Source organism: Oncorhynchus mykiss, chromosome 31 (genome assembly GCF_013265735.2).
Source record: "Oncorhynchus mykiss isolate Arlee chromosome 31, USDA_OmykA_1.1, whole genome shotgun sequence".
Classification (NCBI taxonomy): Eukaryota; Metazoa; Chordata; class Actinopteri; order Salmoniformes; family Salmonidae; genus Oncorhynchus; species Oncorhynchus mykiss.
The window spans coordinates 28,633,390-28,656,697 of NC_050571.1; the positions used below are offsets into that span (position 1 = coordinate 28,633,390).

General features: G+C 45.5%; 1 protein-coding gene across 2 annotated transcripts in view; it reads left to right on the plus strand.

Annotated features, from left to right (window-relative positions):
• LOC110504439 (dystrophin-related protein 2) overlaps positions 1-23,308 on the plus strand; it is a 225,489-nt gene that overhangs the window by 197,306 nt on the left and 4,875 nt on the right. For both annotated transcript variants that reach the window (XM_036969700.1, XM_036969699.1), the window contains 8 exons: positions 639-724; positions 8,056-8,213; positions 10,513-10,679; positions 10,840-10,954; positions 13,103-13,239; positions 14,448-14,513; positions 18,774-18,839; positions 20,328-20,477. In XM_036969700.1, the coding sequence (XP_036825595.1) occupies positions 639-724; positions 8,056-8,213; positions 10,513-10,679; positions 10,840-10,954; positions 13,103-13,239; positions 14,448-14,513; positions 18,774-18,839; positions 20,328-20,477 (945 nt within the window). The remainder of the gene's footprint in view (positions 1-638; positions 725-8,055; positions 8,214-10,512; positions 10,680-10,839; positions 10,955-13,102; positions 13,240-14,447; positions 14,514-18,773; positions 18,840-20,327; positions 20,478-23,308) is intronic.

The window sequence follows — 23,308 nt, forward strand, 5'->3', positions numbered from 1 at the left end:
ATGGTCTGAGAGTCATTTAGGTGCCTTTTGGCAAACTCTCAGCGGGCTGTCGTGCATTTTACTGAGGAGTGGCTTCTGGCTGGCCACTCTCTCATAAAGGCCTGATTGGTGGAGTGCTGCAGAGATGTTTTGGTACCCTTCCCCAAATCTGTACCTCGACAGAATCCTGTCTCAAAGCTCTATGGACAATTCCTTCGACCTCATGGTTTAGTTTTTGCTCTGACATGCACTGTCAACTGTGGGACCTTTATATAGACAGGCGTGTGCCTTTCCAAATCATGTCCATGTCCAATGAAGTTGTAGAAACATCTCAAGGATGATCAATGGAAACAGAATGCACCTGAGCTCAATTTCGAGCCTCATACCAAAAGGTCTGAATACTATTATGTAAATAAGGTATTTCTGTTTTTATCTTTAATACATTTACAAACATTTCTGAACTTATTTTCGCTTTGTTGTTATGGGGTATTGTGTGTAGATTGATGAAAAAAACAACATATATTTAATCAATTTTGGAATAAAAATGTAATTTAACAAAATGTGGAAAAAGTCAAGGGTCTGAATACTTTCTGAATGCACTGTATATATACAAAAATGTCTCTCTCTCTCTCTGACTTGCCCTCTTCCTTTCTCCCAAGTGGTCGCAATGGGAAGATGCGCGTCCTCTCCTTCAAGACAGGACTGGTGAGCCTGTGCAATGCGGATGTTCAGGAGAAGTATAAATGTAAGTATGAGTCCCGTTCATGTAGACACCACAGCCCTGCAGCACCCTGACAAAGGAAGAAAATTAAAAAAAACAGCCTGATTGCAAGCATTATAGGAAGACAACCACTTAGGCTAATGAAGGGAATTACTCGCTCTCTCGCTCTGTCTCTCTCTCTCTCTCTCTCTCTGTCCCTCTCTGTCTCTCTCTGTCTCTCTCTCTCAATTCTATCCAATTCAAGGGCTTTATTGGCATGGGAAACATACATTGCCAAAGCAAATGAAGTAGATAATAAACAAAAGCGAAATAAACAATAACAATTAACAGTAAACATTACACTCACAGAAGTTCCAAAAGAATAAAGACATTACAAATGTCATAGGATGTCTATATACAAATCAAATCAAATCAAACTGTATTTGTCACCGCGCCGAATACACTGTGCCGAATACAACAAGTGTAGGCCTTACCATGAAATGTTTACTTACAAGCCCTTAACCAACAGTGCAGTTCAAGAAGAGTTAAGAAAATATTTACCAAATAAACTAAAGTAAAAAATTATAAAAAGTAACACAATAACATAGCAATAACGAGGCTATATACAGGGGGTACCGGTACCCAGTCAGTGTGCGGGGGTACAGGTTAGAGGTCATTTGTACATGTAGGTAGGGGTGAAGTGACTATGCATAGATAATAAACAGCAAGCAGCAGCAGTGTACAAAACAAATGGGGTGGGGGGTCAATGTAATAGTCTGGTGGCCATTCGATTAATTGTTCAGCAGCCTTATGGTATGGCTTGGGGGTAGAAGCTGTTAAGGAGCCTTTTGGTCCTAGATATGGCGCTCCGGTACTGCTTGCCGTGCGGTAGCGGAGAAAACAGTCTGACTGGGTGACTGGAGCCTCTTGACAGTTTTATGGACTTTCCTCTGACACCGCCTATTATATAGGTCCTGGATTGCAGGAAGCTTGGCCCCAGTGATGTACTGGGCCATATGCACTACCCTCTGTAGCGCCTTACGGTCAGATGCCGAGCAGTTGCCATACCAGGCGGTGATGCAACTGGTCAGGATGCTCTCGATGGTGCAGCTGTAGAACTTTTTGAGGATCTGGGGAACCATGCCAAATCTTTTCAGTCTCCTGATGGGGAAAAGGTTTTGTCGTGCCCTCTTCACAACTGTCTTGGAATGTTTGGACCATGATAGATCGTTGGTGATGTGGACAACAAGGAACTTGAAACTCTCGACCCGCTCCACTACAGCCCTGTTGATGTTAATGGGGGGCTGTTCGGACCTCATTTTCCTGTAGTCCACGATCATCTCCTTTGTCTTGCTCACATTGAGGGGGAGGTTGTTGTCCTGGCACCACACTGACAGTTCTCTGAGCTCCTCCCTATAGGCTGTCTCATCGTTGTCAGTGATCAGGCCTAGCACTGTTGTGTCATAGGCAAACTTAATGATGGTGTTGGAGTCGTGTTTGGCTACCCAGTGTGGGTGAACAGGGAGTACAGGAGGGGACTAAGTACACACCCCTGAGGGGCCCCAGTGTTGAGGATCAATGTGGCAGACGTGTTGGTGCCTACCCCAGGAAGTCCAAGATCCAGTTGCGGAGGGAGGTGTTTAGTCCTTAGCTTAGTGATGAGCTTCGTGGGCACTATGGTGTTGAACGCTGAGCTGAGTCAATGAACAGCATTCTCACATAGGTGTTATTTTTGTCCAGGTGGGAAAGACCATGTATGGAGTGCGATTGAGATTGCGTCATCTGTGGATCTGTTGGGGTGTAATGCGAATAGGATTGGGTCTAGGGTATGTGCGGGAGGGTGCTATTGATGTGAGCCATGACCAGCTTTCATAGCACTTCATGGCTACCGACGTGAGTGCTACGGGGCGGTAATCATTTAGGCGGGTAACTTTTGCTTCCTTGGGCACAGGGACTATGGTGGTCTGCTTGAAAAATGTACAGTTGAAGTCGGAAGTTAGCATACACCTTAGCCAAATACATATAAACACAGTTTTTCACAATTCCTGACATTTAATCCTAGTAAAAATTCCCTGATTTATGTCAGTTAGGATCACCAGAATAATTGTCAGAATAATTGTAGAGAGAATGATTTATATCAGCTTTTACTATATCAGCTTTTACATTCCCAGTGGGTCAGAAGTTTACATACACTCAATTAGTATTTAGTATCATTGCCTTTAAATTGTTTAACTTGGGTCAAACGTTTCGGGTAGCCTTCCACAAGCTTCACACAATAAGTTGGGTGAATTTTGTCCCATTCCTCCTGACAGAGCTGGTGTAACTGAGTCAGGTTTGTAGGCCTCCTTGCTCTCACACGCTTTTTCAATTCTGCCCACACATTTTCTATAGAATTGAGGTCAGGGCTTTGTGATGGCCACTCCAATACCTTGACTTTGTTGTCCTTAAGCCATTTTGCCACAACTTTGGAAGTATGCTGGGGGTCATTGTCCATTTGGAAGACCCATTTGCGACCAAGCTTTAACTTCCTGACTGATGTCTTGAGATGTTGCTTCAATATATCCACATTATTTTCTCCCTCATGATGCCATCTATTTTGTGAAGTGCTCAAGTCCCTCCTGCAGCAAAGCACCCCCACAAAATGATGCTGCCACCCCCGTGCTTCACGGTTGGGATGGTGTGCTTCGGCTTGCTAGCCTCCCCATTTTTACTCCAAACATAACAATGGTCATTATTGCCAAATAGTTCTATTTTTGTTTCATCAGACCAGAGGACATTTCTCCAAAAAGTACGATCTTTGTCCCCATGTGCAGTTGCAAACCGTAGTCTGACTTTTTTATAGCGGTTTTGGAGCAGTGGCTTCATCCTTGCTGAGCGGCCTTTCAGGTTAAGTCGATATAGGACTCGTTTTACTGTGGATATAGATACTTTTGTACCTGTTTCCTCTAGCATCTTCACAAGGTCCTTTGCTGTTGTTCTGGGATTGATTTGCACTTTTCTAACCAAAGTATGTTCATCTCTAGGAGACAGAACGTGTCTCCTTCCTGAGCGGTATGACGGCTGCGTGGTCCCATGGTGTTTATACTTGCATACTATTGTTTGTACAGATGAGCGTGGTACCTTCCGGTGTTTGGAAATTGCTCCCAAGGATGAACCAGACTTGTGGAGGTCTACAATGTTTTTTCTGAGGTCTTGGCTGATTTCTTTTGATTTTCCCATGATGTCAAGCAAAGAGGCACTGACTTTGAAGATAGGCCTTGAAATACATCCACAGGTACACCAATTGACTCAAATTATGTCAATTAGCCTATCAGAAGCTTCTAAAGCCATGACATAATTTTCTGGAATTTTCCAAGCTGATTAAAGGCACAGTCAACTTAGTGTATGTAAACTTCTGACCCACTGGAATTGTGAAACAGTGAATTATAAGTGAAATAATTTGTCTGTAAACAATTGTTGGAAAATTACTTGTGTCATGCACAAAGTAGATGTCCTAACCAACTTGCCAAAACTATAGTTTGTTAACAAGAAATTTGTGGAGTGGTTGAAAAATGAGTTTTAATGACTCCAACCTAAGTGTATGTAAACTTCCGACTTCAACTGTAGGTATTACAAACTCAGTCAGTGAGATGTTGAAAATGTCAGTGAAGACATTTGCCAGTTGGTCTGAACATGCTTTGAGTACACATCCTGGTGTTGTAACAGTGTTGTAACGATGTGCAAATAGCTCAAGTACAAAAGGGAAAATAAATAAACATAACTATGGGCTGTATGTACAATCGTGTTTGTTCTTCGCTGGTTGCCCTTTTTCTCGTGGCAACAGGTCATAGAGCTTGCTGCTGTGATGGCACACCGGTATTTCACCCAGTAGATATGGGAGTTTATCAAAATCGGGTTTGTTTTCGAATTCTTTGTGGATCTGTGTAATCTGAGGGAAATATACATATGTCTCTAGTATGGTCATACATTTGCCAGGAGGTTAGGAAGTGCAGCTCAGTTTCCTCCTCATTTTGTGGGCAGTGTGCACATAGCCTGTCTTCTCTTGAGAGCCAGGTCTGCCTACGGCGTCCTTTCTCAACAGCAAGGCTATGCTCACTAAGTCTGTACATAGTCAAAGTTTTCCTTAAGTTTGGGTCAGTCACGGTGGTCAGGTATTCTGCCACTGTGTATGTACTCTTTTTAGTGCCAAATAGCATTCTAGCGTGCTCAGTCTTTTTTCTTTCCAACGTGTCAAGTAATTATCTTTTTGTTTTGTCATGATTTGGTTGAGTCTAGTTATTTTGCTGTCCTGTGGCTCTGTGTAGTCTGTTTGTGTTTGTGAACAGAGCCCCAGGACCAGCTTGCTTAGGGGACTCTTTTCCAGGTTCATCTATCTGTAGGTGATGGCTTTGTTATGGAAGGTTTGGGAATCTCTTCTTTTATGTGGTTGTAGAATTGAACGGCTCTTTTATGGATTTTGATCATTAGCGGGTATCGGCCTAATTCGTTTCTGCATGCATTATTTGGTGTTTTATGTTGTACACTGAGAATATTTTTGCAGAATTTTGCATGCAATCTCAATTTGCTTGTTTGTCCCATTTTGTGAATTATTGGTTGGTGAGCACATCTGTAAAGGGCAATGGGTTCTATAACTCATTCAAGTATTTTTAGCCAGATCCTAATTGGTGTGTCAAATTTTATGTTCCTTTTGATGGCATAGAAGGCCCTTCTAGCCTTGTATCTCAGCTCGTTCACAGCTTTGTGGAGTTACCTGTTGCGCTAATGTTTAGGCCGAGGTATGTATATATTTTTTGTGTACTCTAGGGCAACGGTGTAGATGGAATTTGTATTTGTGTTCCTGACAACTAGGCCTTTTTTGGAACACCATTATTTTTGTCTTACTGGGATGTACTGTCAGGGCCCAGGTCTGACAGAATCTGTGCAGAAGATCTAGATGCTGCTGTAGGCCCTCCTTGGTTGGTGACAGAAGCACCAGATCATCAGCAAACAGTAGATATTTGACTTCAGATTCTAGTATGGTGAGGCCCGGTGCGGCAGACTGTTCTAGTGCCCCAATTCGTTGATATACATGTTAAAGAGGGTGGGGCTTAAGCTGCATCCCTGTCTCACCCCATGGCCCTGTGGAAAGAAATGTGTTTTTTGCCCATTTTAACCACGCACTTGTTGTTTGTGTACATGGATTTTATTATGTTTTATGTTTTTCCCCCAACACCACTTTCCATCAATTTGTATAGCAGACCCTCAAGCCAAATTGAGTCAACAGCTTTTTTGAAATCAACAAAGCATGAGAGGACTTTGCTTGGTTTGTTTTGGTTTGTTTGTTTGTCAATTAGGGTGTGCAGGGTGAATACGTGGTCTGTAATATGGCAATTTGGTAAAAAGCCAATTTGACATTTGCTCAGTACACGGTTTTCACTGAGGAAATGTACGAGTCTCTCTCCAAAGTACATAGGACTTTTAAGCAGAGAGAAGACACTCTCTCACCACACTCATCTCTCTCTGGCCCCCCTGGCTTCCCTTTCTGATGTTCAATTATGCTCTTTATGCCCAGCTCAGGGGAAGTAAAAACATTTTACAGCTTCATTTTATGACACAGCCTTTTAAATATGTGAAGAAGGGGGGAGAGGAGAGAGAATGTGGGGTGTCATCCATATTGTGAGACCTGGAACAGGAAGTCACGGGATACAAGATTTTAGACAGCCCCAGCAGGTCAGGCCAGGCCCACTGTCGGCTGACACACCATCTGTGACTGCTCGAGAAAATTGAATGACAGATTTTGAGTGTTTTTTTTAATGGCCCGACAAAGCAGGAACGGCATGCCGCTGGAGGCTTGTGAGGATAGAGGGGGGCAGTGATGTCAGCCATGCCAGTTTGTCCCAGTGATTGATCACACATTTTGTCTCCTCAGCTCAGAGGAGAGATGATCCCTGATTATGCTAGTAAACAAGGGGCACATCTGGTGAATGAGTGAACGTGGCAGCATAGCAGTATGGCAGACATACTGTGTGTGTGTGTGTGTGTGTGTATGAGTGTGTGTGCCAGGGCTCCACATTACTAGGGTAGAGAGGCTGACAACTTGTGTGTGTGTGTGGTAGAGGCTGACATTATCAGACTACTGTTTAACATGCAGGTGTCAGTGTGTTCTACTCCCCCCTGAGTCATGTGCAGGGGAGAGGCAGGCAGGCAGGGACTGGTGCTATTTATAATGGCACTTCACACAGCTGTCAGTATCCATCTCCTCAGTGACATGCAGAGTCACGACTCGCAGACGAAGGCCCCTTTCAGAGCCTGACGAGGCAGCGAGTGCTAATGCAGCTCTTTGTCTACAATTAGATCAGCACGGTTGCCTCTTCTCTCTCTCTCTCTCTCTCTCTCTCTCTCTCTCTCTCTCTCTCTCTCTCTCTCTCTCTCTCTCTCTACTGTACCTCTCTCTCTCTCTTCCTCTACTGTCTCTCTCTGTCTCTCTCTCTTCCTCTACTGTACCTCTCTCTCTCTCTCTCTTTCTCTCTCTCTCTCTCTCTCTCTCTCTCTCTCTCTCTCTCTCTCTCTCTCTCTCTCTCTCTCTCTCTCTCTCTCTTTCTCCCCCCCAACATACCTAGATACAGGCAGAGGGAAATATCGCCCACACACATAGAGAAATACAGAGATGTGGGTACATACAGTGCATTCGTAAAGTATTCAGACCCCTGGACTTTTTCAACATTTTGTCAATCTACACACAATACCCCAAACTTTTTAATTTTTTATATGGCCAATATACCATGGCTAAGGTCTTTATCCAGGCACTCCGCGTTGTGTTGTGCACAAGAACAGCCCTTAGTCGTGGTATATTGGCCATATATCACCCCCTCCTCGTGCCTTATTGCTTAAATATACTCTCGTTCACAGAAGCAGACATATTGTATACACACACAGGCTCAGATACTACACATTACACACAGGCTTAGATACTACACATTACACACAGGCTTAGATACTACACATTACACACAGGCTTAGATACTACACATTACACACAGGCTTAGATACTACACATTACACACAGGCTTAGATACTACACATTACACACAGGCTTAGATACTACACATTACACACAGGCTCAGATACTACACATTACACACAGGCTTAGATACTACACATTACACACAGGCTTAGATACTACACATTACACACAGGCTCAGATACTACACATTACACACAGGCTTAGATACTACACATTACACACAGGCTTAGATACTACACATTACACACAGGCTTAGATACTACACATTACACACAGGCTTAGATATTACACATGGGTGAACACAGTGTCTCTCTCACACACACACATACACACACACACACACATATTTTATTAACCCTGTATGTTTTGTCAGACCTGTTCAGGCAGGTGTCTGGTCCAGGGGGTCTGACAGACCAGCGTTACCTCACTATGCTGCTCTATGAAGCCATCCAGATCCCGCGACAGCTGGGAGAGGTGGCCGCCTTCGGGGGGAGCAATGTGGAGCCCAGTGTACGCAGCTGCTTCCGTATGGTGAGATCACCCATACACACACACACACAGACACACACAGACGCGCGCAGGCCGCAAACACATACACACACGCACGCACGCAATTTCTCAAGCAAGAATTTTGCTAGGACTGTCTGGGAGTGGTCTGAGTGAGCTGTTTTTGGCAGAGAGGTTTTAAATTCTCTTTTTTATGGTGATGTCATCAGGCAGGCCAAAACTCCATCCCACCAAAACAGGCTGAAATATCAGGCAGTCTTTTCAAACAGATCTTAAAAAGGCATTATCATAATTTTCACAATTTCACAGTGTTTTGGGCTCCTGAGTGGCGCAGCGGTCTAAGACACTGTATCCCAGTGCTAGATGTGTCACTACAGACCCTGGTATGATTCCAGGCTGTATCACAACCGGTCGTGGGAGTCCCTTTTGAGGGGCACATTTGGCCCAGCGTCGTCTGGGTGGGGTTTGGCCGCGGTAGGGTTGGCCTTCATCGTAAATTAAAATGTATTCTTAACTGACTTTCCACAGTATATATGGAAATATATATAAAACACAGTCAAGTCTAGTTTTTGACGCCACTTGGCCTTTAAGCATCACGAATGTGCTTACAATGCACTATGTTGGGGTCATTGATCGTAGGTGTTACTGATAAAAATAGTTTATTCTGAGTGAAATCCTGTGTGAACCAATGTGGTCAATGATTAAACTTTTTGGGTGAGACCAATCTAGTTTAACATACTGTTGTTGGAACAATATGGAATCTATGGGCATAACATCGTTTCAAAGTGTTGCAGATGGAGACATGGAAGAACTGAAGGCATTGTCATTTCCACTCTCATACATGGGGGATCAGCTTTTTTGAAATCCCGCCTCATGGCATTTAGCTCAGTAGAGAAATGCATTTTTAAAGCAGTCCCTTTAATGGTAGAGTTGGAACGAGTAGGTAGTAGGTTTTTGGGCGGTGGCTTTTTCAAACCTTTCTAAAAAATAAAAAATAAATCACTTTTTTACAGCCGACCCGTAATTAAATGTCGCTCGATTCCCGTCCATGCTCCTGATATCAGCCACAGGTGATTAACACCCTGTCTGTCAACTCTATTTGCTGTATGTCATGTCTTTTATGAGCAGATTTTATTATCAGTGTAGTTCCAATCAGAAGTGCCCAGATAAACAATTTATCACGTTGGCATGGCAGTGAAGTCAAAGTGAGGGGATGACACGCGCTAGCACGTTCTGTGGGTGTAGGTTGTAGGGTGTAGCGTAGAGGTGTAGGGGAGTCATTCATGACAGAGGGGCAGATGGGTTTGGCTCTACATAGAGGATGGCAGGATCTGAGGGAGGGAGTTACACTATAGTAGACATTCTGTGCTGTGGCCCTCCGTGGTCTGTATGTATAGAGAACCCAGTCTGTTGTACTCTGAGGCCATGGAGAGTGTACGTTGTGTGTGTTTTGGTTGTTGTTGCTTGGTGTAGTCAGTGGGTCCAGTTCTACTGGCTGGGATAGTCTCATGGAGAGGAGGGTTGAGGAGAGGAGGGTTGAAGAGAGGGTTGAGGAGAGGGTTGAAGAGAGGAGAGGAGAGGGTTGAGGAGAGGAGAGGGTTGAGGAGAGGAGAGAGTTGAGGAGAGGAGAGAGTTGAGGAGAGGAGAGGAGAGAGTTGAGGAGAGGAGAGAGTTGAGGAGAGGAGAGGAGAGAGTTGAGGGGAGTTGAGGAGAGGAGAGGAGAGAGTTGAGGAGAGTTGAGGAGAGCAGGGCAGAGAAAAGAGCAGAGAGCCGAGGAGCCTTGTTCCCCTAGAGACCTCACTCCATAACACGTACACACACATACGTTAATTACCCTGCTTTGGCAAAGCCGAGACGAGGCTCCAGGGAAATCAACCTTTTAATGCATCTCTGATGCACACTTAATGAGAATTTAGCACATTATGGATTTTCTGCGCTTGGCGAGGCTGTCCTTTATTCACCTGACTTCCTGTTATCCCGTTTATCGGCTGTCTCTCTAACACAGGAATTGCTTTGGAACGTTAGAACATTAACAGGTACTCACGGCCCTCACGCAAGTCACCCCTCTCTCTGGCCGCTATCAACCTCCTGTTTATGTATTTGTGCTTTTAACAGAGTTCTTCCAGGGGAATTTTAATGGAATATGTAATTACCTAGTAATACGTGCCCTATGGAACTGCAGGTAGTTTGATGAAGTGGTACTGTTTGGTACATTGTTCTGCATAACTGTAATGGATAGTAGCATTTTACAGACAATCAAGCAGGAGACAGAACAAGTACAAGATACTCAGGTAAAATGTTTCCTATGTTCTTCCTCCCGTAGGCCCCAGGGAAGCCAGCCATCGAGGTATCTCATTTCCTGGAGTGGATGAGCCTGGAGCCCCAGTCTGTAGTGTGGCTGGCTGTTCTACAGCGTGTGGCAGTGGCCGAGTCCGCCAAGCACCAGGCCAAGTGTTACATCTGTAAACAGTGCCCCATCAAGGGATTCAGGCAGGTCTATTGTACCTCTATCAGAGATGAGGAAAGGTGGATGTGTGACACACACACACATACACACACACACGCACACACAGGATAGAGCAATTCATGTGGCTTCTCTAATGTTACTGACTGTGATATGATCGTCCATTCTACCGATCTGTCCTGACAGGTACCGCAGTCTGAAACAATTCAACGTGGACATCTGCCAGACGTGCTTCCTCACGGGACGCACCACCAAGGGAAAGAAGCAGCTTCAATATCCCATCATGGAGTACTACACCCCAGTAAGAAAGAGTACTACACCCCAGTAAGAAAGAGTACTACACCCCAGTAAGAAAGAGTACTACACCCCAGTAAGAAAGAGTACTACACCCCAGTAAGAAAGAGTACTACACCCCAGTAAGAAAGAATACTGCACCCCAGTAAGAAAGAGTACTACACCCCAGTAAGAAAGAATACTGCACCCCAGTAAGGAAGAGTACTACACCCCAGTAAGAAAGAATACTGCACCCCAGTAAGGAAGAGTACTACACCCCAGTAAGAAAGAGTACTACACCCCAGTAAGAAAAAGTACTACACCCCAGTAAGAAAGAGTACTGCACCCAGGCTGCCTCCTGCATGTCACCCTATTAAAGGTCAAAAGTAGTGCACTATGTAGGGAATAGGGTGCCATTTCAGACACAACCCGCACTATAACCTACACTTTTCTCTTAAAGAGGCAATCTGCAGTTTAAACAATAACAAAGTGGCCACCCCTCCACTGTTTCGGTCGACAGCTGAGGGTTGTGGCTGGAGATATGTAACCACTCTCAAATGCATAGACAGAGCTATGGATGCAAGAACTGACCGTCCGTGATATCAAAATGATTGTTTTAAAACGACACACTGGTTTCCTTACCCTGTAAGTATTCAAGTCATGGGACCGATATTAGCATTTTTCACACATATCCAAATCATACGAAAGTATCTCAAATTGATTGTGAATCTCAACAAAGTCACTTATAGATGTTTTGAACATGATGCGTGAAAAATGTTTATATCGGTCCCATGTCTTGAATGGGATTTGTGCCACAAATGCTAGTACATTAGCATGTGGAAACAGTTCCAAGGGGACTGAACCAAATCATTGATTGCTGTCATACCTTGACTGCTTACAGGGTGAAGAAACCCATATGTCATTTGGGTGTACTATCTCTTTAACCACGTTTTGAGGCTATACATCGTTGGCATATAATGACATTGTTTACGAACAGTGAAGTAAGACATGTTTATAATGTGGGTTCTGATAGGGTTAGACAGCTGAACTAAGCCCATAAGGCTTCAAAATTCAATGGGCATATATAATTCATTTAACAGTCCAAAAATGGATATAGCAATTGTAGATTGCCCCTTTAAGAGAGTACACAAAGAGGAGGCCACACTCGCACACTACTTCAGCTCCAGTCAATGGAGGCTGGGAGATATGGCAGAGAGACATCCAAATAATTTCTCCCAGGGCAGTATGTCAACCAGGGGAAGGTTGAAGTGGAGCTGAGCTGGAGCTTTTCACCTGAGTTTTGACTCCTATACTGCTGGGTTGTATGATGGAGTGGATGTGTGTAGTCAGGTCCGAGGGAGACAGAGTACTGCATTAGCCGCAGGGCACCTATCACAAAGTTTAGTTCAACACAAGGTGCGTGTGTGTGCGCGGGTGCGCGTGTGTGTCTATGTGTGTCTGTGTGTGCATGTGTGTGTGTGTGGATCCATGTGTGCACAAGTGTGTGTGTGTGCGTCCCTGCGTGCACGCGAATGTGCATGCATGTGCAGTATGGAGAATTCTAAAGTGGTTCACTTTGTCTTCCTGTCCTCCCACTGCCCCTAACCTCCCCATCCCCCTCTCCTCCACCCCCTCATCCCCCTCTCCTTCACCCCCTCATCCCCCTCTCCTCCATCCCCTCATCCCCCTCTCCTCCATCCCCCCATCTGCCTCTCCTCTATCCCCCCATCCCCCTCTCCCCATCCCCATCCCCATCCCCATCTCTTCCATTCCCCCCTCATCCCCCTGTCCTCTCCTTCATCCCCCTCTCCTCCACCCCTACCCCTCATCCCCTTCTCCTCTCCTCCATCCTCTTCTCTCCTCTCCTCCATCCCCCTCTCCTCCACCCCCCCTCATCCCCCTCTCCTCTCCTCAACCCCCACCCCTCATCCCCCTCTCCTCTCCTCTCCTCTCCTCTCCTCTCCTCTCCTCTCCTCTCCTCTCCTCTCCTCTCCTCTCCTCTCCTCTCCTCTCCTCTCCTCTCCTCTCCTCTCCTCTCTTCTCCTCTCCTCCACCCCTACCCCTCATCCCCTTCTCCTCTCATCCATCCTCCTCTTCTCTCCTCTCCTCCATCCCCCCCCCCCCATCCCCTTCTCCTCTCCTCCATCCCGGTCCCTTCATGTAAACCATGTGTCAGACCACCTCAGGAGAGAAGATGCGGGACTTTGCCAAGACGCTGAAGAACAAGTTCCGGTCGAAGCAGTACTTCAGTAAGCACCCTCAGCGGGGCTACCTGCCTGTCCAGTCGGTGCTGGAGGCCGAGAGCTCTGACACGTGAGTCATACCCCTATAGACACAGACGGCTAGATAGACTGGCACCGAGAAGACAGGAAAATAGCTTGTAAAAATAGCCATTGACTTTATTTGTTGAGAGGGAGATTGCTTGTGTATGAAGTGTTATATTAAAAGATGTTGAGGGGAGAGAAGACTTGGGACATGGAGGGTAGTTGGTTGTACATGATGTGGATTTAAGAAGTTTGTAAAAAGTATACACACACAGTGTTGAATCAACACTGAATCAGGACTGAAGGGTTCAATCTGTGGAGAACCTTCCAGAAGGACAACCATCTCTGCAGCACTCCACCAATCAGGCCTTTATGGCAGAGTGCCCAAACAGAAGCCAAAACTCCAAGCGGGCACATTACAGCCCGCTTGGAGTTTTCCAAAAGGCATATAACGGACTCTCACCATGAGAAACAAGATTCTCTGGTCTGATAAAACCAAGATTGAACTCTTTGGCCTGAATTCCAAGTGTCACGTCTGGAGGAAACCTGGCACCATCCCTACAGTGAAGCATGGTGGTGGTAGCATCATGCTGTGGGAAAGTTTTTCAGAGACAGGGACTGGGAGACTAGTCAAGATCAAGGGAACGATGAACGGAGCAAAGTACAGAGAGGACCTTGATGAAAACCTGATCCAGAGCGCTCAGGACCAAGGTTCACCATCCAACAGGACAACGACCCTAAACACACAGCCAAGACAACGCAGGAGTGGCTTCAGGACAAGTCTCTGAATGTCCTTGAGTGGAGAATGTGTCTATGTGTGTATGTGGACTTGAACCCGATCGAACATCTCTGGAGACACCTGAAAATAGCTGTGCAGCGACGCTCCCCATCTAACCTGACAGAGCTTGAGGGGATCTGCGGAGAAGAATGGGAGAAACTCCCCAAACACAGGTGTACCAAGCTTGTACCATCATACCAGACATGGTTGCATTAATTCATTTTCAGTCATGTGGTCTTCACCAAGTGCGATCTAAGCAAATATGTTATCATTCAATTAGATTAAATAATTCAATTCTTTAAGACAATACAATACATATTTCATAAGACCTTATTTTGAGGGCTGAGTAATTTTACCTCAATACATTGGTTTGAAACTCCTGGTTTAAAGGCCACATCTGGCTTGCAAGTCACACACACACACACACTAGGGAGTACCAGTAATAGAGGTATTAATGATGTTTTTCTGTGTTTGACCAGGCCGTGCTCCTCTCCCAAGCTACCCCATGCAGACACACACAGCAGAATCGAGCACTTTGCTAGCAGGTAGGGTGTTATATACACACACACACACACACACCAAAAATAATGACCCCCCCCGTCTTTCCTTACCTAACTCTGCTTACTCCAGATCTTCCCTCCTTTCTTTCTCCTGGCACTCCCCAGTTCTCTCTCCACAAGTTGATTGAGATATCCATCTTGGTCTGACCTTCGACCTGAGTTGAGACTGTTGTGCCTTCCGGGTATCCTCTCTCTCCCTTTCCTTCTTTCTTTCTTCCTTTCTTCGTTTCTTTCTTTCTTTCTTTCTCTCACTCTAGCTCTCGCTCATTCACTCACACACACTGAAAAGGGCATGAGTGCCGTGTGTTTGGTCTGGGGTGAGCAGGGGTCTCCTGGTTGTGGATGCCCGGCGGCATGGTAGGGCAGTGTGGCACTCCGCTGGGTCCATTGGTCACCTGGAGGATGCGGAGGCGGATCAGCAGTCTGTCTGACAGGGTTACGGAGAGGGCACAGCCAGGGCATGGCAGAGGGGTCCCTCGCCCAGGGCAGTCATGCCCACAGCAGAGCAGGACATAGATCACTGCAGAGAGCGAGAGAGAGACAGGACACAGATCACCTTCTTGTGTGTGTGTGTTGTATGTGAGAGTGCTCCTTACCTGAGGCAGCATTGCTCCACACCTTGCCACTATTCAAGACAGAGGAGACACACACAGGATATCTTCTATTCTCTCTCTCCAAATTTGTTCCCTTTCAGTCTTTTTCACTGTTTATTTAAGTCATTGTTGTCACTCTTTTCTCTCCCACTCGTTCAAATTCATTATTTCCATAGACTTGTATTAATTGCTTCTGTTCCAAAGTCCCCTCACGTTTATTAGTCTTCTCCTGCCAATTAGAATCATTTAGTTGGCACAACTCCTTGGCTCAAGCTGAAGACCCACAAAACTTCACTGATAGATAAACAGAAATTGAGAAATGGGCAGGGAGCAGTGCAATTTGCTTAAGTGAGATATGCCTATATGTCTTAATTTGTTGGCTTGCAGATTTGCCAAAGAAGTCTCAGTGTTCCTGAAGTTGCTGTTAAGACAGAGATGATGTTGTATCTTTGTAGCTTTATGCTGGCTTTACAGTTTCTATCTCTTTTTATGTACTTTGGATGTAGTGTGCCATTTTACAGTTCTTAAACATCTTGAGCTCCTCACAATTCTATCAACCATAGAGGACTCTGAACTGGATTCTGAAAGCCTATCAGAGGACAGTTTAACTTGAACTATATTCCAACATGATCTGAGAGCTCGCTAAATGAGAAAAAGCTGATTATTTTAATAATGTACATTGCACAGATGCCATTCAATCTGTACTTTGCTTCATGCAAAATTGGCTCCAGTACACACACTCTCTTGCTCTCTCTCTCTCTCTCTCTCTCTCTCTCTCTCTCGCTTGCTCTCGCTCTCTCCCTCTTGAAAAACACTTCAAATGAGGGACTATATATATTTATTCCCATAGTACTGCAAACGCCTGGCTGTCAGAACCATGCCAGGCAACTACGTACATTAAAAGGTCCCTGAGGCTGACATCACAGCAGAAGAACAGAGTGTCTGTCTCTACTCAGTCATATGAGGGGGTGTACATGTTAATCCAGTGTAAGAATATGATGTCCCAGAGGAGGATTGTGGGTATTTGATGTTTTGGGTTGGATCCAGATTTGCTGGTGTGTCACACACCAAGGTGCTAGTGGAGAGCTCTCCTTTTGTCATTAGTACAGACTCGGAGGGAGGGAGGGAGGGAGGAAGCTAGCTCAAGGTGCTATCTAGAACCTAAAAGGGTTATTCTGCTGTCCTCATAACATAACCCTTTGAAGATCCCTTTTTGGTTCCAGGTAGAACCCTTTTGGTTCCAAGTAGAACCCTTTTGGTTCCAAGTAGAACCCTTTTGGTTCCAAGTAGAACCCTTTTGGTTCCAAGTAGAACCCTTTTGGGTTCCATGTAGAACCCTTGTGTGTGTGTGTTTGTTGTAAGGGGTTATACCTGGAACCAAAAAGGGTTGTACTTTTTTTTCTAAGAGTGTGGGACTCATAGGAATTAACTCTCAAATTCCCACATCATCAATACTGTCTTGAGGACTGGGGCCAAGTCTACAGTTCTCACATAGAATACTGGGGTGAGGCTCCCTCTCCTCTCTACCCTGCCTTCCGGTCCTGTAACAACCATTTGATTAATGGCCTAACTGATTGAATTAAGGGGACAGATCTGGCCACAGTGAGAGTGGTTAAATGAATGTCTGTTAGCCATAGGACCAAGGTCTGGCCACGGTCAGAGTGGATGGATAAAGGGCCAGGTCTTGCCACGGTCAGAGTGGATGGATAAAGGGCCAGGTCTGGCCACGGTCAGAGTGGATGGATGAAGGGCGTGGTCTGGCCACGGTCAGAGTGGATGGATAAAGGGCCAGGTCTGGCCACAGTCAGAGTGGATGGATGAAGGGCCAGGTCTGGCCACGGTCAGAGTGGATGGATGAAGGGCCAGGTCTGGCCACGGTCAGAGTGGATGGATAAAGGGCCAGGTCTGGACACGGTTAGAGTGGATGGATAAAGGGCCAGGTCTGGCCACGGTTAGAGTGGATGGATAAAGGGCCAGGTCTGGCCACGGTTAGAGTGGATGGATGAAGGGCCAGGTCTGGCCACGGTCAGAGTGGATGGATGAAGGGCCAGGTCTGGCCACGGTCAGAGTGGATGGATGAAGGGCCAGGTCTGGCCACGGTCAGAGTGGATGGATGAAGGGCCAGGTCTGGCCACGGTCAGAGTGGATGGATGAAGGGCCAGGTCTGGCCACGGTCAGAGTGGATGGATGAAGGGCCAGGTCTGGTCACGGTCAGAGTGGATGGATAAAGGGCCAGGTCTGGCCACGGTCAGAGTGGATGGATAAAGGGCCAGGTCTGGCCACGGTCAGAGTGGATGGATAAAGGGCCAGGTCTGGCCACGGTCAGAGTGGATGGATAAAGGGCCAGGTCTAGCCACGGTCAGAGTGGATGGATAAAGGGCCAGGTGTTGTGGGGGGCCTGGAGCCTGAGTAGCATGAGACACATTTCATTAGTGTCTCTGGCAGAGGTTGTACATGGCTGGTGGTTCCAACACAGTATCCTGGCAGCTCCCTCAGAAGGCCGTTCCCACTGCTGAGAGAGTGAGGTGTCGCTAAAAGCTAAGTTCTGCCTAGTCAGCTGCCAGATCAAATTCCTGTACATGCAAATGTATTTGGTGAATTAAGCTGATTCTGGTAATAGGGGAGGAGTATAACAGCACAGATGGTGGATAAATGAAGATAGTTCGCTCTGGCCATTTACCATTGTAAAAAAATGGTCAGTTCTGGTTTACTTAAATGGGTGTCTCCCCCATAAACACAAATGGAATAGCAGCTGGGTTTGGTGTACTTAGTTCATTGACTTTCATTAAACCCAAAGAAAAAAAACAGCGATTGGGGTGTCTTGCTCCCTCTTCTGTCTCTGATAACAGTCTGTAGCAGTGTGGTAGCTGTCCATGGTGCTTATCTGCCAAACTTCTCAACTACACTGTAAGGCAGTAGAAAGAGAAGTGCAGTGGGGTAGCTGTCCATGGCACTGAAAAACAACAGTCACTGCAGCAGGGCTGAAAACCTAGACTCGCTGTCCTTGGTCCTGAAACACTACAATACAGTACTATACTGAATAGCTCTTCTTGGAATGAAACCCCCTCTTCTTTATAAAATAAATTCAATCTGTCAATCTGTTGCTCTTGACCTCTTTTTACTAGAGTATGCCAGCAGCATACTACCCTGCATACCACTGCTGGCTTGCTTCTGAAGCTAAGCAGGGTTGGTCCTGGTCAGTTCCTGGATGGGAGACCAGATGCTGCTGGAAGTTGTGTTGGAGGGCCAGTAGGAGGCACTCTTTCCTCTGGTCTAAAGAAATATCCCAATGCCCCGAGGTATTGCCCTGTGTAGGGTGCCGTCTTTCGGATAGGACGTTAAACAGGTGTCCTAACTCTCTGAGGTCATTAAAGATCCCATGGCACTTATCGTAAGAGTAGGGGTGTTAACCCCGGTGTCCTGGCTAAATTCCCAATCTGGCCCTCAAACCATCACGGTCACCTAATAATCCCCAGTTTACAATTGGCTCATTCATCCCCCTCCTCTCCCCTGTAACTATTCCCCAGGTCGTTGCTGCAAATGAGAATGTGTTCTCAGTCAACTTACCTTGTAAAATAACGGATAAATAAATAAGAGTACCTACCTATTTTCTCTCTCTCTCTCTGTGTGTGTGTGTTTTCCTGTTGTCCAGGTTGGCGGAAATGGAGAACCAGAATTGTTCCTTCTTCACAGATAGCCTGTCGCCTGATGAGAGTCTGTGAGTACACTCCCACTTCCCCCACACACTGAACCCTTTCATTTCAGCCAAGTGTTTATGTATACCCCGAGTGTGCACACACACATTCAGGGAAGGCTGGTCAGTCACATAAAATAATCACCAAGTTTATGAAAGGACCCATGGCCGAGGCCGTGCACACACTCCCCCTTCATCATAAAAGACCCAATACAAAGGGCGGCTGCACGGGAGAGAGGGAGGCCCATTGAAATACTACAGAACATGATGTTAAGAGCCAGAGGCTGGCAGAGCGAAAAGGAGGGGAGAGGGGGAGTAGCTTTGATGTGAATGGTGGAGTCAATAAGGTGAGCCCCTCACTAAGGAATCATATAAACTGACTGGACACAGGTGTTGGCCCTGATCAAAGGCTTTGGCTGAGACAGAGAGTGTTTTGGGGGTGAGGCGTGTGTGTGTGTGTGTGTGCGTGCGTGGGTGTTTTCATTATGAGCACTGCTATAACAAAATGAATTTTACCACCAAGGTGTAGTGGCCTCCATCAAAGGGTTTACTGTGTGTGTTTTTAGTGTCGAGAGAAAGAGAGCGAGGGTGTGTTTGTGTTTATGTGCATTGTGTGTGCATAGGTCCATGTCAGTGTGTGTATTCATATCAGTGTACATGTGTGGGTGCATTTGTGTGTGTGTGTGTGTGTGTGTGTGTGTGTGTGTGTGTGTGTGTGTGTGAGTGTGTGTGTGTGTGTGTGTGTCAGTGTGTGCGTTCATGCCTGTGTATATGTGTCTGTATGTGCACGTGTGTATTTGCGAGATAGGGAGGGCATTGACATGGTCTGTGAAGCTGCCTATTTGATGTGTCAACATGGCTGTTTGTATAGTTGTTCAGTGTGCTGTTTGTCTGCAAGCTATTTGCTCTGTGTGTCTGGTTTATCACTGTGACACTGTGGCTATGTTTGTTCCAAGTGTTTCTGTACTTTGTTCTTGTCAGTAGGGCTACTGCTCTGTCTCCTGTCTTCTGTCTCTGTGTCCTGTCTCTACTGCTGCTCTTTGTGTGTGCTGAGTCCCCTCGTTCTCATGTCACTCTGTTAGCTTGCTGCCCAGTGCTGCAGTATGTCTGGCTATGCTCTGGCGTCATTAGTGTCCTTTATTTCTGCATGTCTGTCTATGTCATGTCTGTCTATGTGGCCACTTGTCCTCAGAATTTAAGACTGTCTGTGTTTGAGCTGATGTGCGTCTATCCTGCCTGTGGTGCTGTTGCTGTCCGTGTGTCTGTTGCTGTCTGTGTGTCTGTGTCATTTTGTGTCAGTACTGCTCCACCATACCAATGTGTCTGTTGCACTTTGCTTCTGCTGTGCTGTCTGTGCTGATGTGCTGCTCTGTCCTGTCCTGTGCTGTCTTGTTTGTGGCTGTACACTGTCCTGTCCTGTGCTGTGGCTATTTGCTGTGCTGTGCTGCTGGTGGCAGGGTTGTGGCTCAGTGTGCTGAGTGTCTCCTGTGCTGTGTCATGTGGGGGACTCAGGGATGAAGATCAGTACCTCCTGCGTCACTCCAGCCCCGGTACCCTGGACCAGGACTCCCCCAGCGGACAGCAGATGCTGCTGGCCCACCTGGACTGTCAGGACAAGGACGAGCTGCAGAGAACGCTGGCCCGCCTGGAGAACGAGAACCGGTGAGAAAATAGAGCCCTTTTTGGTTTTAGAAATATTTTATCCTAGAACCTTTAGAACTATTGGTCTTAGAACCTTTAAGGTATAGAACCTTTTTGTCTTAACTTTTAGAACATAGAACCGTTTGGTCTTAGAACCTTTAAGGTGTAGAACATTTTTGTCTTAACTTTTATAACATAGAACCTTTTGGTCTTAGAACCATTAAGGTGTAGAACTGTTTTGTCTTAGTACCTGTAGGACTTCCAAACTTTAGCTCTTACAACCGTACAGGGTCACTACCATGGCCATCCTAATCAATTATCCATGCTTCATACACCCAATGTGAGAACTACACCATCGTTAGGGTGATTGTATAGTGAACAGAGTATACTACTACTGTATGATGCATGAGTGTGATGGGAAAGAAATGGCTTTGGAACACATCAATTGGATCCTCGTGGCCAAATAGGATTCTGTGTTACTTCAGTACCCGTAAGACCTCGAAGTAAAAGTTGAAATGAGAGCGAATAATGCTTTTCCCATACACTTCATTTGATACCAGAGGCAACTTTAAAAGGTATGATTCATCGGATTTATTCTATTTTGTCTTTTCTACGTGCCCCTGACCTTCGGGCCAACACACACACACACACACACATTTGTTTAATCTCCGTTTGTCACCGATGAATAATAGGTTAATAAAGCTAGATTAGTAACATATATACACACAGCTGATGTCTGAAACTTTAACCTAGTTTGGTATTATTTCTGTATTGTTATGATGAGGTATATCCTGTGTACTCCTCAGTTAGCACTGCAGCTGTCTTCCTTTATTCTGATTGGCTTATAGGACCCCATGTGATATGTCAGAATCTGGACCTGACGACCAAAATCAGACTCATTGTGGAAGTCATGAGTGTGTAGCTCATGAATATGTGGTAGAATTAGTACCGTCATCCCATGCCTCAACCTTCTTTCCTCTGTGAAAATTGTCAGGAAAATAAGAATAAAAAAGATTCCCGCGCACAATTTCAGTGCTCAGAAAAGTGATCTTTATTGTCTGTGCGAAATGTGTCGCGAACCGACTCGTAGCTCGCAACAGAAAGGGAAACAACGTGGAGATCATGGAATAACACAAATATATTTATTAACTAAAGTAAACTGTAAACAAGTAACAATGGTGTGTGTAGTCAGTAGTGTGAGTGGTTGCGTTCACAGATGTGATAATGCAAACAAACAAAACAGCCACACAAAAAAATGCCACAACCAAAATTCAGCAGTGTGTCTGCGTGGAGAGAGTCTCCCCAATGAATGGGGGAATTTATCTCCAGGACACACCCGGGCCCAGGTGTGTCCCATTTCGCTGACGACCCTCCCGTGCCGCCCACCGACATCCTAATAAGGAGAACAAGAGCAAAGAGAAAGAATTCGGCAGACAGAGTGGAAGGGTCGTCACAAATGTTATAGAGACATAGGAATTCTGTTTCCGTACAGACAGAAATGAATTATGAGCTGTGGTAAACGATGCATGCACAGGACTCGTCTTTATGTAAAACACAAGTTAATCCTGATCAACGGTTCAACTCGATTACGTTTCTGTTTTCATATGTTCAGAGTGATAATTTTTCCTGACTATGTCACTAGTCAGTTCGCATGATCAGCACACAGACAGTGAACATTAGATATAAAACCCACCTGGCTAAACACCTAGGTGTGATTTTAGACTCCGAAATGTGACCAAATCAGTTTTCTTATCAGAATTGTGTAAGCGACCAATAAACTTAGATTTGATCATCTACCTAATATTGCCAAAGTGCGTCAGTTTCTCTGCCAGGCCAACACTGAGAGACTAATGCAGGTTTTTATTACTACCAGGCTTGGTTACTACGATGGTCTCATGTCTGGTCTTACCAAGAAAAACATTGGCCAACAGCCTATTAATTGAGAATGCAGCAGCACCTGTGCTAACTAAGACTACACACATAACACCTATTTTAAAGTCCCTTCATTGTTTGCCTGTTAGTTTTACAGATGCTTTATATATTTTTTAAAGCACTATGTGGTCTTTTGCACCTGAACACATGTATCATATGCATTTAGGATATGTGCCCGGTCAGTCCCTTAGATCCTCTGGCACCGGTGTTTGACGAGGCCTTTAGTCAGCCCTGAGTTAGTTTTGGTTGGTGGGACCCTCAGTCATTTAGCAGATATACAGGAGCAAATAGGGTTAAGAGCCTTGCTCAAGATTGTTCTCTTAGGGGGCTCAGGGATTTCAACCAGCAACCTTTCGGTTACTAGCCCAACAGTCTTAAGCGCTAGACTACCTGCCACCCATTGTAATTATTCGCCTACCTCCTCATGCCTTTTGCACACAATGTACATAGACTCTTTCTTTTCTTTTTTTCTACTGTGTTATTGACTTGTTAATTGTTTACTCCATGTGTAACTCTGTGTTGTTGTCTGTTCACACTGCTATGCTTTATCTTGGCCAGGTCGCAGTTGTAAATGAGAACTTGTTCTCAACTAGCCTACCTGGCTAAATAAAGGCGAAATCAAAATAAAAAAGTACTCTGGTCAAAAGTAGTGCACTTAATAGTTTGCCACCTCGCTGCAAAATGTTTTAATGGCCTCCTCTTGACAGTGGAAAGAAAATGCTTTGTTTTAAAGTTCATTTCCTGCAATTCTACACATTTTGCCATGGGGCAGCAAGAACTTTGTAAGTTTGTAACAAAACATTTTTGCAGTTTTAAAGCTAATTTCCTGCAGTTCGACACATGTTGTATTGACTTATGCCATGTTAATATGATCTGAGTTTGGAACCACCAAGACTCTTCCTAGAGCTGGCTACCCAGCC